Here is a 20,361-nt window from a genome sequence, read left to right on the forward strand (position 1 = left end):
GAGAGAGGGGGAGGGAGGGAGGGAGGGAGAGAAAGGAATGAATGAAGAATGAAAGTAACAGCTTTATCAGGTACGAGTGTTTTTTTCCCCTCTCATCCATATGCAAATGCTTACCTGGCCTGAACCTGTACAGGTAACCAATGGCCAAAGCAGGAAATGAGAAGTGAAAAATTCCCCATTGGTGGGACAGCACCGTCCCGCATGGGAACCGACACCCTCTTTTAGAGCTGCCACACTACCAGCTTACCGCACAGCACGGAGAGAGAGGGAGCGGGAGAGAGAGACAGAGAGCGCGCTACACCTGCTGTTACCTGCTGCCTCAGACAACATCCCCTTCTTCCACGGCCGGACCCATCCCCACCACCCCGGTAAGCAGGTGTGCCGGCTCAGAACAGGTGTGTGGATTCAGAACAGGTGTGCTGGCTCAGAACAGGTGTGTGGATTCAGAACAGGTGTGCCGGATCAGAACAGGTGTGTGGATTCAGAACAGGTGTGCCGGATCAGAACAGGTGTGTGGATTCAGAACAGGTGTGTGGATTCAGAACAGGTGTGCCGGATCAGAACAGGTGTGGGGATTCAGAACAGGTGTGCTGGCTCAGAACAGGTGTGTGGATTCAGAACAGGTGTGCCGGATCAGAACAGGTGTGTGGATTCAGAACAGGTGTGCCGGATCAGAACAGGTGTGTGGATTCAGAACAGGTGTGTGGATTCAGAACAGGTGTGCCGATTCAGAACAGGTGTGCCGGATCAGAACAGGTGTGTGGATTCAGAACAGGTGTGCTGGCTCAGAACAGGTGTGTGGATTCTGAAGAGGTGCGTGGATTCTGAAAGGTGTGTGGATTCAGAACAGGTGTGCCGGATCAGAACAGGTGTGTGGATTCAGAACAGGTGTGTGGATTCAGAAAAGGTGTGCGGATTCAGAACAGGTGTGCCAGATCAGAACAGGTGTGTGGATTCAGAACAGGTGTGCGGATTCAGAACAGGTGTGTGGATTCAGAAAAGGTGAATTAATTCTGAACAGGTGTGCGGATTCAGAACAGGTGAATTAATTCTGAACAGGTGTGTGGATTCAGAAAAGGTGAATTAATTCTGAACAGGTGTGCGGATTCAGAACAGGTGAATTAATTCTGAACAGGTGTGCAGATTCAGAACAGGTGTGGCGAATCAGAGCAGGGCCGCCACAAGGCCAAGCTTCTGGACCATCCCAGCGCTGCTGGCTGGTTACGCTCTCAGGGCTGTTTTACCCAGGACTGACCCAGCTCTCAGCGTAGCGCTGTTAGCTTTACACGCTAGCTGTGAGAGGACCGCTCTCTCTACGCGCTTTAGCAGAGCGCACTGTTAGCTTTACACGCCAGCCGTGAGAGGACCGCTCTCTTTACGCGCTTTAGCAGAGCGCACTGTTAGCTTTACACGCCAGCCGTGAGAGGACCGCTCTCCTTACGCGCTTTAGCAGAGCGCACCGTTAGCGGCCTGCGCTGAAACCCGCGTGCGTTTCGCTTCCCCTCGCCCCTCTGCTCATGTTCCCGTCGCTTCACACAAAACAGAAGCACATCTCAGCTTGGCTTCCCCTTTGGGTGATCCACCACATTCACTGCTTAACACGGGGAAGTAACGCCACACATGCCCAAGCATGGGCAGAGCCCGTGTGCCAAACGCTGTGTGGCGAGGATGGGCTGAAGGGGGTCGCTGTGTAACACCCAGGTGGGGGCTATGCGTTGGTGGGGGCTATGCATTGGTGGGGGCTATGCATTGGTGGGGGCTATGCGTTGGTGGGGGCTACGCGTTGGTGGGGGCTGAGCTGAGGTTCCTTCTTTCACTATAAACGTCTTTTGAGATGCAATGAAATTATTCATATTTTTCATTACGAAATCAGGAAGTGCGTTACCATTGATTGTTTTTCACTCTTCCATTGCCAAGGCTGTTGTCAAATACTGTTCTTCCATTCAGGCTTTGTTTGGAAAATGCTACTGAGACACTCAATTTACACATTATTATTATTATATTATTATCGTGTGATGTCTGCCGTCATGACCAGGCTGCGAGTGATCAAAAGCTATGTTTCTGAGTTGGATTTGCACACTTAGAGTGATCAGTGAACTCTCTGTTGAATCTGCAAAGCTGTGTCTCATCGCGGGAGTCAGTGGAGCACAGAACTGAAAGGTGTCGCAGCTCTAAGTGGCTCGATCTGAGCAGAGATCATTCACGCATCAGATCAATGAGAGGAAATGAGCAGAGGTGTGAGATCAGAGATACTGGAGAAGTGGGAGGCGAGAACCCCCCCCCCCCCCCCCCCCTTGCTTTAAATCAGAGCATCTCACGGGCTATGACACTTTGAGACACGTCGTGAATTACAAGCAGAGGACGGCAGAAGCAGAGGTGGAACATTCACAAATTCTCCCAAAGAAGCGTGGCAAGAGGCTAAACTGTTTATGCGATATTACGCGTTCATCGCACGTCTCCTTGTCTTGCGGGCCAACACACCTGCCGCCCCGCGCGCATGTTTTGTATAAACAAAAGTTACTTCAATTTGCATTAGCCATAACCACCCGTACGCCCACACGCATCAGCTCCAGAGATCCTCAGCGATCGTTAGGAGGCGTCTGGTTAATCACATTCACAGAACAGACGGTATGGATCGCGCCGGTATCGATCCGGCCGGGATTAGGCCGCGCTGCGCGCAGGTCAAAGGTCAGAGTTCAGCAGCGGAGGAAGGGGTTTTGGGGTTGTCCTGACCGTCTCACGGCTGTGGTTTCCCCACAGAGGGCAAAACTGGGATCCAGTTCCCAGGAAACAGGCCTGCCAGCCATCAAGAGTGAAAAACATAAAGGAGAGACAGAATGCTGAACTCTGAGGTCAGAGGGAGAGAAACAGCCCTGATAATGTTCTCTCCTCCAGAGCCGATCGGCTGCAGGCTATTTCTGAGCTCCCTGTCCTGACCTATTGACAGAATGCACAGGTTGGTTTCCACTCCAAGAGCGCAGAGATTCTTTTTTTACCCCCACATAAATGTTCTGTTCAGTGATATTTCACATGTGGATTCACTGACCACATTTATTTGGTGGTTTGGTAACAACAGTCACAGGTAACACTCACAAGTAATACTCATTGTCAGAGAGAGAGAGTTTCTGTGTGTACGCTTTGGCAATATCTACAAATGTATTTCATGCCAATAAAGCATTTTGAATTTTAATTTGAGAGAGAGAGAGAGAGAGTTGTAATTGAGAGGATCAAAACCACCAGAATATTAAAAATATGTTGGTGTTAATCAAACATCATTAAAGTGTTGATGTTAAGCTGACAGCACTGAATGTTACCAATCCACCAAACCACCACCAAATCCACCGTACAAATGTGGATAGCAAATCTTCAATACCAAAACCACTGTGCAAAAGATCTACCAGCTCTTGGAATGAAACTAAACCTGTGCATTGGGTTAGGGCAGTGGTTCCCAACCTCAGTCCTGGAGTACCTTAATTAGGTGCTCTTTGTGTTTAGAGGGATTATTTACCCTCTTAAACCACATTATGTCAGAAATAGGTAAGCATTCCATGAAGAATAAAATTCCCATGTTCACACTGTGCTTATTGTGCTACATTGCAAACAATTGCATTGAAAGGTAAATTATTTTTAGCAGATCAAATTAAAGGCTGAGGTGTGTCAATAGCCTTTTAATTGGTCTAATTGGACATCTGGGCACTAAAACTAACCATCTGGAAGATAATGAAGAGTTGAAAAACGAAGCAAATGATAATAAGCCGAACCTGCATTGTGTCAATAAATTTCAGGAAGTTAAACATGTCCCGCTACATGTTCAGGGGTCTATTGATTAATCTCATTCTTTCAATTGGTCCAAAAAGGTTGTTACCTCTTCTATGTAATTGTTTGCAAGAAAGCACAATAAGCACAATACGAACATGGGAACTTTATTATGGCTGTTTTTCACATGATGTGGCTTAAGTGGGTTAATAATCCCTCTACACATGATAGACACCTAATTAAGAAAAATGAACAACTTGTTAAAATTCTGGTATTGCAATTGTGGTTGGAACGAAAACCAGCATACACAGTACTCCAGGACTGAGGTTGGGAGCCACTGGGTTAGGGGAACTCTAATAGATAAGGTCTGTAGCAGACAGGTGTGTGTACACCAATATCTTACAAGATATATTATTTATAGTTTTTTAATACATACGGAGGACTGAGAGCTGTGAAGCTTGGCGGCGTTAGTTTATATTGCTTACCTATGTGAGCTCCATACAACTTTCACCAGCTTTCAAAACGCAAAGGGGAATTTGCAAATGAGGCCATGCAAATTCTATTTTATTTATGAGCTGCACTGTTTAAACTCATTTTATTTCTCTGGAAAGATTCTGTCACAGCACAGGGAACACAAGGAAGTCAGCCATGAAAGAAATTTTCCCCCAAAGCACAGCTGTGACACACACGCTGAGTACACACATGCGTGCGCACGCACACACAAACACACACGCACGCAGACACACACACTTGCATGCAAACAGGTGCGCGCAAACACACACACAGACACACACACACACAGAATACCCGAACATACACACACACACACATACAGAATGCATGCAGACACACGCACTCATGCACGGACACGTACGTGCACACACACACACACACACACACACACACCCACCCACACGCAGACACGCACAAATAAACAGAAAAAATCTCTTAAATTTTAAGTCCGATACACTGTTGATGGATCTCTTCTGAAAGTGTGGAGTGTATCAACCCTGATGACCATTAAAGAGTCACTGATACAGAGAGCAGAACTAAACTATATGATGTCACTACGTGCTTCTCAAATTTATGCGTTTATTACGTGCCATAAAAGTTATTTGCCAAGCCCAGTCACAATCAATTCAGAATATATAGGTCATGTTAAATAAAAGGCTTCTTTCAAGAAAAGTAAAATCTAACAGTGCAGAACAATCCTTTGGCTTTTACAAAGACAACATTTGTAAACAGTGTTACCTTAAAAGGAATATTGAGTAATTATCATAAAGTCATGAAAATGCATACAAAGCTAAATGCAAAAGTACTGGGACATCGGTGCAATCGTTGTTGTTTTGGCTCTGAACCCCAGCACAGTGGATTTGAAATAAAACCGTGATTATGAGCGTAGGTTCAGACAGTCTGCTTTAATTAGAGGGTATTTACACCCATATCAGGAGATCTGGCTGCTCAGCTGTTTCTTGGCCAGCTGTGTGTCTTTGCTTCATTAGTTCATGCATAAAAAAGCTCACAAAAGCTTGAGAGTTGATTGTAGGTGTGGATTTGCCTTTGGAGGCTGCTGTTGTCTCTCAGGCACGAGGACCAAATGAGAGTCCGTGCCAGTAAAGCAGGCCACCATGAAGCTGAAAAATCAGAATAAACCAGGCATAGGCACGGCACATATTGAAGACAAGATTGAAGGCAAAACAGGAGTTGAAGATGGCTGCAGTACAGGCCTGGCAGAGCATCACCAGGGAAGTGCAGTACAGGCCTGGCAGAGCATCACCAGGGAAGATAGCCAGCATCTGCCAGTGTCTACAGGCCACAGGCTTGAGGCAGTCATCACATGCAACGGACTTGCAGCCAAGTATTAAACATCACAACTTTACCGCAGAATTATGTTCGTCTGCCCAATTACACACTTCTGCTGCCCTAAAATGGGGGCACTACAAAAGGGCTGTAATTCCTACACAGATCAGCCAATGAGGATGCGTGTAATTCCTACACAGATCAGCCAATGAGGATGCGTGTAATTCCTACACAGATCAGCCAATGAGGATGCGTGTAATTCCTACACAGATCAGCCAATGAGGATGCGTGTAATTCCTACACAGATCAGCCAATGAGGATGCGTGTAATTCCTACACAGATCAGCCAATGAGGATGCGTGTAATTCCTACACAGATCAGCCAATGAGGATGCGTGTAATTCCTACACAGATCAGCCAATGAGGATGCGAGAACCTTCCGTGGGCACTTTAACCTCATACTCATTGTTTCATTTCAAATCTACTGTGCCGGAGTACAGAGCCAAAACAACAAAAGTTGTGTCGCCGTCCCAATACTTTTGTCTTTAATGGACAGTTTCATGCGGACGTGTGTGCAAGTGTATGACCATACATGTGTGCGTGTGCTTGTGTGTGTGTGTGTGTGTGTGTGTGCGTGTGCGCACGTGCATGTGTGCTGTTTGTTGAGAGGGTGTCACAGCCAAACATCACACCAGCTTTGTAAGAACCATATCATGCATTTGACCGTGAATGTTCCCGTCCCTGTTATATTACCATGCCTTCAAGCTAATTCGCTTTCTTAGAACTGAGACGCATTTACATTTGCCATGCAAATATTGCCGTTGTGTGGGGGCTTTGTCAACAGTGCTTACATTGGGATCGTGTTTGCCTCCGTTCTGCTGACAAGCACGACAACCTCCATCAATGAGCCGCCTAAACACACACCACACGATCCAAATGAATTAAAGGTCCCGCGGACCGCAACAGAAACCGTGTCTCCTCCGGTTCCGGAGACCTCGGCTCTGGTTTCAGGGGAAATCTGACGTGAGAGCCGATATCTGAGAAACGCGATCGTTTCGCCTCTCTGTGTTCGGAGCGCTGCGCTGAGACATCGCAGCTTCACTGCAGCACCGGCTCTTCAGAACGCCTTCACGGCGCTCGCGAGCAGAGTCCGCCGCTCGGCTGCCAGAGGACTGCAGCGAGGGCCCGACTTCCCGCCTCAGAGGGAAGATTTCAGTCGGGGAACACCGCGTACTTATTCCATAAACAAAACAATGCAACCGCCAGCAACAACGATCCATATTCTAAAACTTCCAAAGCAAATTTTATATGTATTCACCATTTGTAGGATTTTTTAAATTTTTTTATTTAATCGATTGCCTTTAAGTGTCATAGGCCTACACCAATGGTGCCCAGCCCGTATGGTCTTACAGGAGACATCAATGTGGGATCAAAACTAATGCCAAACATAATATTATTTCCAAAGAACATTAAGGATGATTTTAATGGTTGATAAAAAACAAGCCTTTTTGAATGTGCAGATGCTCTTTCCTGTTGGTCCCGGTATTGAAAGTTTAAGGACAGCATGCCTGGTACTGCGCTTTTATTACAGTACCGTGACATACTGCCCCGCCTGCGCAGTTACGCACAAATTAGGAATATTAACACCGGCAAAAACAAAGCACATGGCCCGCTAATGGCTAACGATTAGGCTGCGAGTCATTTAATTGATCTTCCTCTCCGTACAAATCAGCACAAACAGCGGGTGCTCCGACAGGAATCTGCGGTTTGAGAGGGAAAGCGCTCCATTATGCGGCCATTCTGAAATGAGCCGCTGCTGTTTTCGCAGGAGCTGCCAGACAGTTGTCATCACACAAGACTTTATGTCACTTTTTGGACGCTGGTTTTTATTGTATTTGAATGCTTATTTCCCCCCTGCCGACTGTACAGCCTGATGCTAACCTAAACAAAATGCTTCCCGTGAGGGAATATTCAAATGTTCCCAGAGAACACACAAGCTCTAATGAGCATTGCTGTATATTCACACTTTATTTTAAAATGTCCAACTGTTGCTGTTTGAGCAAACTTCTTTTCCACGACGGCGCCTGCATTGTTTTAAAAGAGAAAAGCACACGGTACAGAATCCGGATTAAATTCCTTGGAAGAGAACTGAGACAACAAGGGCTGTGTCATGTCCTGCCATAGTACTGACCAATCAGCTGCTGAAAAAATGATGGAGCTTGGAAATGAAAACAAGACTGACGCAAACTCAGTGTTTTCACAATTTTCAGCGTTGCACTGGCCTGTTAGGATTTAGCAGACGGTCTTACTCAGAGCAACTACATTTTTTTACACACAACCAAGCTGAATATTTTCACGGAGGCGAGCCAGGTTAGGTACCTTGCTCCAGGCTACAGCAACAGCAGCACAGCCAGGAATCAAACTCGCAACCTCCGTGTTTATAAACCCCGTTTCCTAACCACTACAGTACACCGCCACCTCACTCATAAAAGTGGAAGAAATTATACATTCTGAAATGGAATCCAGAATTATTTGTGGAGTCTAAAAATATGTACTGATCCGAGGACGTATGGTTGCAGTAAGGGCCCCTGAACACACTTCCTGAAGCCCTTCTCCTCTGTTAGATATCTCCTCATGTGTAACTGAAACTCCCACCGTTGCTAAGTCACAGGTCCATTCAGTGCGCTGGCACACATCTGAAAGAAACTAGCCATACAGGTTGTTCATTAAACTGTACAGCATTGTAAACACAAACTGATAAAATGAACTCCTCACCCATATCATGAGCAGGATCTCAGAGTTCATGTACAAACATCACAACCGTAACACAATCCATTTCAGACGCAGACATGTCCGTTTATCAGAACTGTCAGGTTGTACCTTCCCTGTCATTCCTATTGACCTACAAGGAGATTACTCACATTCATCTGTTTGAACAGAAGCTAATGTGTAACCAATTTAACTAAATCTATTTAACCTACATTATATAACTATGTATGAACTGAAAACAAACAGTGTCTGTATGCACGAGAGACAGACTGCTCTGACTTTTATATGTACAGGCTTTTATAGGCCAGGCCCTATGACCACAGGGGCGAGCTGCGGGAACAGCATGCCATCAGTGTACTATGGCTGTCCTCAGCTACAGGTTACAGCTACAGACCACAGCTACAGATCACAGTTACAGCTACAGGCCACAGCTGCAGGTCACAGTTACAGCCCACAGCTACAGTCCTCAGCTACAGCCCACAGCTACAGGTTATAGCTACAGACCACAGCTACAGGTCACAGCTACAGTCCACAGCTACAGGTCACAGTTACAGCCCACAGCTACAGTCCTCAGCTACAGCCCACAGCTACAGGTTATAGCTACAGACCACAGCTACAGGTCACAGCTACAGTCCACAGCTACAGGTTACAGCTACAGTCCACAGCTAGAGCCCACAGCTACAGGCCACAGCTGCATGCAGGGATTGGCAGGCAAGCGTATTTTGCAGTCTCTCGCTCAGTGATTGGCAGGCGAGTGTATTGGAGGCGGGCTCTCAGTTATTGGCAGGTGAGCGTATCGAAGGCGGGCTCTCACTCAGTGATTGGCAGGTGAGCGTATCGAAGGCGGGCTCTCACGCAGTGATTGGCAGGTGAGCATATCGAAGGCGGGCTCTCACGCAGTGATTGGCAGGTGAGCGTATCGAAGGCAGGCTCTCACTCAGTGATTGGCAGGTGAGCATATCAAAGGCAGGCTCTCACTCAGTGATTGGCAGGTGAGCGTATCGAAGGCGGGCTCTCACTCAGTGATTGGCAGGTGAGTGTGTCGAAGGCAGGCTCTCACTCAGTGATTGGCAGGTGAGCATATCGAAGGCGGGCTCTCACTCAGTGATTGGCAGGCGAGCGTACCGTATACAGGCTCTTCACGCAGTTATTATACTTTTTAATTTATACAACAAAACAGACATTAAAACTTACGAAAGGCAACATAATAAAGCTCAAGGGAGATAAAACTAGGGAGATACAGGTTGGAGAGAAATGGAACTAAAGCAGGCAAAACAGGTCATGCATTGGGGCGTAAACGGATAAAAGAAAAATAAAATAATTACAGCAAATAAAACGCAAGTTCAAAAAGATGTGTTTTAAAAAGGCTTTTAAAAGTAAAGACTAAATGTGAGGCCACGATGCTTTCTAGTAAAAAATTAAACAGCCTGGGGACCTGCACAGAGAAATATAGCTACAGACCACAGCTACAGGTCACAGCTACAGTCCACAGCTACAGGTCACAGTTACAGCCCACAGCTACAGTCCTCAGCTACAGCCCACAGCTACAGGTTATAGCTACAGACCACAGCTACAGGTCACAGCTACAGTCCACAGCTACAGGTTACAGCTACAGTCCACAGCTAGAGCCCACAGCTACAGGCCACAGCTGCATGCAGGGATTGGCAGGCAAGCGTATTTTGCAGTCTCTCGCTCAGTGATTGGCAGGCGAGTGTATTGGAGGCGGGCTCTCAGTTATTGGCAGGTGAGCGTATCGAAGGCGGGCTCTCACTCAGTGATTGGCAGGTGAGCGTATCGAAGGCGGGCTCTCACGCAGTGATTGGCAGGTGAGCATATCGAAGGCGGGCTCTCACGCAGTGATTGGCAGGTGAGCGTATCGAAGGCAGGCTCTCACTCAGTGATTGGCAGGTGAGCATATCAAAGGCAGGCTCTCACTCAGTGATTGGCAGGTGAGCGTATCGAAGGCGGGCTCTCACTCAGTGATTGGCAGGTGAGTGTGTCGAAGGCAGGCTCTCACTCAGTGATTGGCAGGTGAGCATATCGAAGGCGGGCTCTCACTCAGTGATTGGCAGGCGAGCGTACCGTATACAGGCTCTTCACGCAGTTATTATACTTTTTAATTTATACAACAAAACAGACATTAAAACTTACGAAAGGCAACATAATAAAGCTCAAGGGAGATAAAACTAGGGAGATACAGGTTGGAGAGAAATGGAACTAAAGCAGGCAAAACAGGTCATGCATTGGGGCGTAAACGGATAAAAGAAAAATAAAATAATTACAGCAAATAAAACGCAAGTTCAAAAAGATGTGTTTTAAAAAGGCTTTTAAAAGTAAAGACTAAATGTGAGGCCACGATGCTTTCTAGTAAAAAATTAAACAGCCTGGGGACCTGCACAGAGAAAGCCAGTTCACCCTTTGCTTTTAATGCAGAGGCAGGGACACAAGGAAAGCCTTTTCTGGGGATGTTCTTGGCTGATAGCGTGTCACTGGGGACATGTTTTTGGCTGACAGAGTGCAAATAGGAGCTCTAGATTTTCACCTTGTATACTGAACGGTTTGCACTGAAGCAATTCAGATATAATCTTTCTCCAGGGCGAGACAAAGCCAGTGAATGAAAGCTACGACCACTGGGTTTCAAACAGAGAGCGGCTTTCCCACCACATTATCAAACAGAGAGCGGCTTTCCCACTACATTACACACCACAGGGCTTATTCCACACGGCCTCCAGCAGGAACGCAGCTCACTTCCATGAAGCATTGGTGTTGAGAATAACCCTTTTTCAAATTACCAAAAAACAAAACAAAAAGGAAATCTCCAGAATGGCTTTTGTTGCACCCGTTTATCTACAGTATTACAAGGTTATGAACCAACAAGTAGTTTTTGCGTTATGAAGCACCATTGTGAAACACTGACAGTAACACAGGTACACGACAGGTTTGGCTCACCTGCGAATGCAAAATTATAGCACTACTGTATTGAAGTACTCATGTTCAGAGGTGAGACTTATATCCCTTATGCAAGCCATATTATTTATGTATACATTAACTGCTGAAGACCCGTCCCTCCAGTGTGTTGACTGTAATCTCTAAGAGCATCACGTTAGTTATGCATTTATACCCTGGTTGTGACGCACGATTGTGTTCTTCATGCATAACGTCCATCATTTCTTTATTCCCCCCTAACACCTGACATTCATATCAAAAGATAATGTAACTTTTGAAAACTGCTTTCAGTTACTGATTTAAGAAACAGTTCTGTGAAATTGTTCCAGACATGTTCAGCGGGATGTGTGTTTGCGCTGTCTGATGCTCGTTTTGACACTGCTGTTTTAACCTGTCTTGCAGGTTTTAGCTTTTTTAAAGGCCCTGTCCGTATTTCACATCATAAACCCTAAAGCCAACCCTCACACAGAACGGGACCTCGAGAGGATTCACATTCTTCTGCTGGCTGTTCCTACAGGTCGAACCCCCCCCCCCCCATCCGCCTCTGGACCATGGTCCGTCAAACCAGCTGCGTCATGAGTGTCCCCACAAGTGCCAACGCTGAGAGTCACGTCCCTGCCCCCTGGAGTGCCCCCTACAGCTGTGTGGATGGTACTGTGCCCCTGTGCTAAATTTTTCAAACTTTTTCATTTTAATTTGAAAACAATTCACTGTCAATATGATGTAGATGTAAAATTGTCTTTGATAAGCTTAAAAGAAGGTGCAATAACACACAGTTTTTGACGCAATTAAAAACAGTCAATATGACAATATGATTTTTTTTTTTTTTTAAAGCATTTGTGTATAGTTAATGGCTGTGTATAGCTTGATTTTCGATTGATGAAGAAATTTTTTAGAAAAGCCTAACAGCTTAGCAGAGAATCTGACTCTTATGCTGTGCTCTGCCACCCCCACCCCCCCCAGCTTCCGCCATGGTTCCAGCGTTTCCGGGCCGGTCCTGGGCCCAGGAGACCCAGCCGCAGTTCTGGTCCAAGTTCCAGGTGTGGGAGTGGCTGCAGCAGACGCTGGACATGCACCAGATCGACGCCGCCAGCATCCCCTTCCACAATTTCGACATGGATGGCCAGCAGCTCTGCAGCATGAGCTTCCAGGACTTCACCCAGGCGGCCGGGCCCATCGGCCCCCTCCTCTTCCAGAGCATCGCCGACCTCAAGTGGAGCGGTGGGTCTGGGGCGGGGGCTTCTGTGTGAAGCAGCGATTCGGGCTAATTAGCGTGGGGGGGGAGGGGTAATGAAAGCGGGCGGCCATGCTGGAAGGCCTCAGTATTGCAGACTCAGCGGGCGTGACTGAGATTATCCGGATCGTAAAACGAATGACCAAAGTAGAGCTGACTGCAGGTAAATGAAGAGGCATGACAAGGCGAGATGGCCTGAATGTGGTCTATATTCTCATGGTCTAAACTGCATTACAGGCACACATGGGCCAGATAGGGCTCTGATTGGTTAAGGCATGTGGGACTGGACTAGGGGCATTATTGCACAATCCCCCCCCACCTCACCCGCCCACCTCCCCGGCTCCGTGTTGGACAGTCCAGAGACCTGACACATTAAGCGTAGTGAAATCCAGCTCCGTAACAATCCCGCGAGAAAGGAAAGTGGGTTAGGGGGGTGGGGGGGGTGAGGGCAGCTCGCAAAGCCGCCGGACGACAAAGAAAACCTCCAAAGATCGCTGTCCCGACACGCTCAGACACAACAGGCAAACTTCGCTATGGCAACAAAACCATATCTGTCACTCATGCACCTCATTTCAGCAACGTTCGCTACCTGTGAAAGTGAACGGCCAGTCAAAACACACAGGACCACATTCCGATAGAGCAGCTTAAAGATGCTGCGTAAGGGGCCATTTAGCCCTAACCCTAACCCTAACCCACTACACACCTCTGCTCTCTGACCCCCGGCCCAATCCAGGTGCACATTTTCCTTAAGTCATCAAATCCGTTAATGTGGACCAAAAGCTTTGTGCACAGGCAGCACCTGCTTCGGGGATCGAGTGTTGAAGCAGCTCTTACCACAGTTACACAGGCTGGAGGCTAGAGGCTAAAACTGGATCGGTGGGTCTCACCAGCGACAGACAGGAGACAATGGGCTGGAATTTAGCATGTCATTAGCGGTGACAGTAACTGGGCCTAAGCAGTCTGAGTCACAGACCTGCCGAGATAAAGCCGGTCTTACAAGCAACCGCTAATTACCGAAATGTCAGGGTTACATAACGAGATCAGAAACTCTACCAGGACAGCCACTCGTGTGCAATCTAGAGCCAATCTGCTGCTGTGGTCAGGGGGGCAACCAGCAATCTTCAACACAGAAAAAATGCTTTTACTAACCAGTTTTACAATTAGATAAATCAGGTAAAATTATTATTATTATTGTTATTATCATTAGCAGTAGCATAGATTTAGTAGTATGCACACTTGCTCATGGTAGATCTTTTGAAACTGCCTTAGGGTGTTCAATATCATTGAATAAAATGCTTTTTTAAAAATCATGGTCAGATGCGATTCTTCATAAAGTGAGGACAGCATTTTAGTGTCCAAATTCAGTCAACATTACATTACATTACATTACAGGCATTTAGCAGACGCTCTTATCCAGAGCGACTTACACAACTTTTTACAGTGTCAACAACACCAGGCCAATAACAGCCCATGATTTTTGAAGCACAGCTTAAGAGCTTTAAAAAAAGCTTGCATAGTGAGGTCACTAATTCCTCACTCAAAACACTCAAATAAAATACTCCTCATGTAATTTGCTGAAAACACAGTACTACTAAAATGATTACAGAATGCAGTGTTTTAATTGTGGTCAAGCTAAGAAAAATCAGCTAATATAATGACTGCTACTGACTCATACAGAGTGTTTTTGATTCAGATAATTACAGTAATGAACTGTGACAGGTTTTTGAGCAGGACACGTGTGCGCACTTCTGAATTCCTCATGTTCCTCTTTCATGTCCAGGTCAATATGGCATCGAGATCTTTGCTCCACTGGATATTAAGACAGAGGTAAACGGTAAGTGCAAACTCAGTGTGCCATCAACAGAACTGTAGTACATTTACGACACACCACTAAACACTGGGATAAGCACTTTATTGCCATGCACCTGTGCTGTGATAAAACAGAGTAACTGTACCTTTGTCAAGTTCTCTAGGCTTCACTGATTTCTGTGTATAATCTGCACATTTAGCCATGAAAAACTACTTTGAATTTAATAACCCACTCATAGTTTTGCTCTGAAATGGAGGTTTTTGAAATGACAGCCTTTGGATAACAGTGTTTTTTTTTTATTCCCGTAGAATTCCAGTGCTCGATTCCTCCCCTCAGGGAAGACTTCAACACCTGGCCGTGCCCAGGCGACGAGCAGCTCCGACCAAGGATGAGCCCCCAGGGTATCCCATAATTCCCTTTCCTTTTGAATTTCCTTTCTTTTTTGGCTGTGGTTTTAATGCACTTCATTCACTTTTGCAAACATTGGAAAATGAAGCCTTAAAAAAGCCCCAAAAAAGGGAAGTTCATCCAGTTCAGTGAGAAACTTTCAGGCTTTTACTTAATTGACTATCGATTTGATCTGTGGACCTGGCCTCCTCATCTGATACAAACTTTTAAAATAAGGGCAAAAGCTTCTGAGGAATCCCCTTCTAATACATGTGGAAAAATTAAACCAAACTGTTGTGCACTCATAAAACATTTCTAAGGAAAAGTTTAACACAGTAATATCAGTAGCGTGCAAGGCATAATTAAGATTCACGTACAACACGCATTTGGATGGTTGTATAGCGTTGGAAAATTTTCACAAATGCATTCCACAGAAGTGGAAGTGTTATCTGATCAGACCTCTCCCAGGCATCCATCCAAGGCATTTTTAAAAGGGCTCTTTTTATACGCTCAGGTTCTCGTGCAGGTATTGTTTTACTGAAAGTGTGTCTGGATTTCAGACCTTGTTGACATCAAGACGCCTTTCCCACCACCTGCTGCCTTGACTTCCCCCACACCCTCCAGCCCAGGTGAGAACCGGGAACCTGGGTTCTACTGCCAGAATCTCTGTTCTACAGCCAGAACCTCGGATCTACTGCACTTTGTATCACTGAAAATACGAGGTGCTTCATTTTGAAAGTCACTTTGAACGAGAGCAGCCGTTAAATGACTGTTCTGAACTACTGTTTTCCTAACCAATCAAACATCTTTGCTCAAACACACATAACATCACACACACATCACACACATAACATCACACACACACATCACACACACATCTCACAGCACACACATCACATCACACACCTCACAGCACACACACATCACACACACATCACAGCACACAGCACACACACATCACAGCACACACACATAACATCACACAGCACACACACATCACACACACATCACAGCACACACACATCACACACACATAACATCACACACATCACACACCACACACACATCACACACACACACATCACAGCACACACACATCACACATCACACACACATAACATCACACACACATCACACACACACACATCACACACACATAACATCACACACACATCACACAGCACACACACAACATCACACACACATCACAGCACACACACATCACAGCACACACACATCACACAGCACACACACACATCACACACACATCACACAGCACACACATCACACACACATCACACAGCACACACACATCACACAGCACACACATCACACAGCACACACACATCACACACACATCACAGCACACACAGTACACACACATCACACAGCACACACACAGCACAGCACGCAACAGGACGAGGATATGAAAGTGCAGAGGGCCATACAAGCCCAGCAGGAGGACTACACCTGGCTGGCTGGAGGCTTATAGAACCCCAGAACCCCGCACTGCATGATGGGGCCACCACACTCCCCGCCTGAGCAGCACACACATGTGTTTGGGCCTTAGCTTGCATAGGCTAATAGGCTAATTTACACACCACCGACTGCGTGGGTACAGGGGGCTAAACGCTGGACTACAGGCTTGGAAATCAGCTGCATCCAACCAGGCAGTGTCGCTTTAATTAGCCAGTGTAACCGTTTAATTCTGTTTTTCAACTGTTTTAATGATTTTCCAGGAAAAATCCCTGATCACAAAAAAGTATTTTTTTTGTGTAAAAAAAACACTGTATTGTGTCGCTGTTTCTGAAGCTGAGGGTCACGTGATCCAGGCGTGTAAACGTGCGTCACCTCCGTGTCGTTTCAGAGTCAAAGCGGCTGCAGAACCGTCCCCAAACCACACAACACAAGAAACACAGTGAGTCTCGCTATGCCTGGAATTACCACAATTACAGCAGCTTCAAACCCTGTATGCTCACCTGCATTTAATCACACACCCCCCCCCCACCCCCCTCAGACCCCCGGGGGACCCACCTGTGGGAGTTCATCCGGGACATCCTGCTGCACCCCGACAGGAACCCGGGTCTGATAAAGTGGGAGGACCGGGCGGCGGGGGTGTTCCGCTTCCTCAAGTCGGAGGCCGTGGCTCAGCTGTGGGGCAAGAAGAAGAACAACAGCAGCATGACCTACGAGAAGCTCAGCAGGGCCATGAGGTGAGCCTGACCGGCTTTACGGGTCAGAACCGCACCCTCACCACACCGTTACGGATCAGAACCGCACCCTCACCACACCGTTACGGATCAGAACCACACCCTCACCACACCGTTACGGATCAGAATCACACCCTCACCACACCCTAACCACACCATTACGGATCAGAACCACACCCTCACCACACCGTTACGGATCAGAACCACACCCTCACCACACCCTCACCACACCATTACGGATCAGAACCACACTCTCACCACACCATTACGGATCAGAACCACACCGCTACGGGTCAGAACCGCACCCTCACCACACAGTTACGGATCAGAACCACACCCTCACCACACCGTTACGGATCAGAACCACACCCTCACCACACCGTTACGGATCAGAACCACACCGTGACGGATCAGAACCACACCGTTACGGATCAGAACCATCACAGCACCATTACTCACGATCAGAACCCTCACAGTACCGTTACTGACATTGTGGATCAGAACCCTCACAGTACCGTTACTGGCATTGTGGATCAGAACCCTCACAGTACCATTACTGACATTATGGATCAGAACCCTCACAGTACCGTTACTGACATTACGGATCAGAACCCTCACAGTACCGTTACTGACGTTACAGAACTTACAGCAACATCACTGATATGAGAGTTATTCATATTACATCACAGCATCGGCATTACACTTTTACTGACATCAGAGCATAGCATAACATAGCATAGCATAGCATAGCATAACATAGCATAGCATAGCATAACATAGCATAACATAGCATAGCATAACATAGCATAACATAGCATAACATAGCATAGCATCGCATAACATAGCATAGCATACCATAGCATAACATAGCATAGCATAACATAGCATAACATAGCATAACATAGCATAGCATAGCATAGCATAGCATACCATAGCATAGCATAACATAGCATAGCATATCATAGCATAACATAACATAGCATAGCATAGCATAACATAACATAAAATAGCATAGCATAGCTTAGCATAGCATAGCACAGCTTAGCATAGCACATCATAGGACCGTTACAGACATATCAGCAGAGTGACTGATGTTATATCTCTTTAAATGTATATCAGTGCTTTCAGACTGCTGACCTAACATAAAAACAAATTAGCATGTTTATAATATATGGCAGGCATCATTACATAACTGCCCTACATTAAAACCTGCTCACATGTTGCATAAATAAATAAACTTTCTGGCCTGTCTCTGCTCCCTCAGGTATTATTACAAGCGGGAGATCCTGGAGAGGGTGGACGGCCGCAGGCTGGTCTACAAATTCGGCAGGAACGCGCAAGGATGGAAAGAAACAGAGAAATGAAGTGATCAGCAGCGCAAGGATGGAAAGAAACAGAGAAATGAAGAGATCAGCATCTGTGCCGATCCCCGTTTCCAGAGAACCACTAAGTGAAGACTTTTAATTTATATCATCACATCAGACGCAGTCTGTTACTGCAAAGACTCTGTGATGCACCTTTTTCTGGTTTTTTACAAGTTTTTTTATACACATTTACATTTGTTTGCAGCTGAAAAAGGACACGTCATATTTCATTTCTTTCCTTTGCGTGGAACGGGTCATTTCTCACTGGAGACAGAGTGGACAGGTGTGCAGCACGGAGGAGCACCTGGAGCCAAGTGAGGGCCCGCGGACAGTCTAACTTTCAGTCTCAGAACCTCTCAGAATTAGGCCAACACACTTTACACATGTTTCTGCATCTCTGTAGTAAAGGATAAGGGTTTCAGTGAAAAGAAATGCGGTATTTCATTTGTTTGATTTATGGGGGTTTGTTCTTCTTGCTTTCCTACTCTCTTTATGACACGGGTCAATTTTATACTTTAAAGCTTGTGTGTGTGTGTCATTTTCCATGGTACCTATGTAGAGTTGTACACATTCAGTGTAGAAATGTGACACAGGCAATACAGGGCATTAAAACAGTCCAGGTGTCAGAGATGAGCCATCAGATGAGACCTCGTTCCAGATCCTCCGTTTCACAGAATCTGGCAAACGGGTACAGATCACCACAGCTGCCCCCTGTTCCCGAGACATGAGGCATCACCATGCAAAACCTTTTAGCACACGCAAAACTCAGAACACAAGCAATGATCTGTGCAATGACATTACTCATGTTATCGGTTCTGCGTGTGCCAACTGGCTTTGCACATGCTAAAGGTCTTAGCAAATCAAGCCCTATATTTTAGGAGAACTGTCTAACTGTTTACAACTCAGAAAAAAAACAGGATGGCGAGGTAAGGTACATACTGAGCACAGACTGCACCTGTTCAGCTGATTTTGTGCAACTCAGAGGGATGGCCATCTTTGCATCTTGGGGTTTGATCAAATGAGATCTGACATGGCTATTTTTCATATTCTTCATATTCACAATAGTGGGAAATAAAAGTTGCTTTTCAATTAGTTTCTTCGTGACATTTCATGTAGTCATCAGCGATGTAAGAGAAAACCACTATGAATTAAGGAAACTCATAAAATATTTTAAAAGTACAAAAATTTAAAACTTGGGGTTTCATACCTCGGAAGAGTATTTTTTATCTTCATATCAAGCTAAGTAATTTCAGACTAACTAGTAAAAATTAATGATTTTCAAGCCAAAAAAATGAAGCCAGATATTGCCAAAGAGCCATCTTTTTGCCTGGACAAAATGTTACAGGGATCTCTCACCCTCTCCATGGAGTCTGTCACAGTGCTGAACTTCAAGAGGACAGAACTGTATAGACAGCGCAGGATAATGTTATATTTTTGATCCCACGTACTGTATTAAGAACTGTACATATTTTCAACGTTAACAGAAATATAAAGTATGTCTATTTGAACCACTCCTTTGAGTTTTGTTTTTATTCTGGATGGTACACAGAGAGTGTGTTTGTTCAGTGTGTTGGTGGATGTTATAGAGCACAAGCTCTGGGACAAACAGGAATCTGAAATCCACCTGCAGCCACAAGATGCCACAGAACTTACAACAATCGGAAAGAAGGTGTCTATTTGCCAATTCAACTTTTAAATACACGGTTCTGCCTCTGAACATTCCCAGCAAAGTATGCAGCTCAACCCAAAAGTACAGCACACAGCAGCCAGTGAAGGGATCCAGGCTGAAAGTTGCGGGTTTTTCGCTCCGGGAAAAAGTTACGAGTTCACTGGCCCTCTTTATCCAGAGATATGATCTACAGCATCTCCATGTGCCAACACAATCGGGGGGGTGGGTGCCTGGATTCTTTTAATTTTCTTTTTTTGTGCATATGCCAGCTTTGCAAGCGGAAATCCAGTTTTCTTTCCTGTTTTTCTCTTTCGGTTGTGGCTCTGACCCAGAGCGCGTGCTTTGGGGGGCTGAGTCTGGGGCGGTGGCTGCCGATGGCCAATAACGCGGAGCGGCAGACGCTAACGGCTCGCTGGTG

The 20,361-nt window shown here is 46.0% G+C and overlaps 1 protein-coding gene and 1 long non-coding RNA gene across 3 annotated transcripts in view; one reads left to right on the plus strand and one right to left on the minus strand.

Moving 5' to 3' along the window:
* The first annotated feature begins 232 nt into the window (after positions 1-232).
* On the plus strand, positions 233-19,060 carry ehf (ets homologous factor). Its single transcript, XM_035396021.1, has 9 exons — positions 233-368; positions 11,787-11,920; positions 12,233-12,490; positions 14,284-14,337; positions 14,622-14,714; positions 15,261-15,329; positions 16,568-16,618; positions 16,718-16,913; positions 18,175-19,060. The coding sequence occupies exons 2-9, from the start codon at positions 11,821-11,823 to the stop codon at positions 18,272-18,274; spliced, it is 921 nt and encodes a 306-aa protein (XP_035251912.1). The 5' UTR covers positions 233-368; positions 11,787-11,820; the 3' UTR covers positions 18,275-19,060.
* LOC118215337 overlaps positions 5,121-20,361 on the minus strand; it is a 28,940-nt gene continuing 13,699 nt past the window's right edge. The window contains exons 2-3 of one of the 2 annotated variants that reach the window (XR_004762807.1): positions 16,735-16,851; positions 5,121-5,390 (exon numbers count right to left, since the gene is read on the minus strand). This is a non-coding gene — a long non-coding RNA (uncharacterized LOC118215337). Of the gene's footprint in view, positions 5,391-16,409; positions 16,579-16,734; positions 16,852-20,361 lie in introns of those variants that run through there. The other variant, XR_004762806.1, reaches the window with a different exon arrangement.

The sequence above is a fragment of the Anguilla anguilla genome, chromosome 16 (assembly GCF_013347855.1).
Source record: "Anguilla anguilla isolate fAngAng1 chromosome 16, fAngAng1.pri, whole genome shotgun sequence".
Lineage (NCBI taxonomy): Eukaryota > Metazoa > Chordata > Actinopteri > Anguilliformes > Anguillidae > Anguilla > Anguilla anguilla.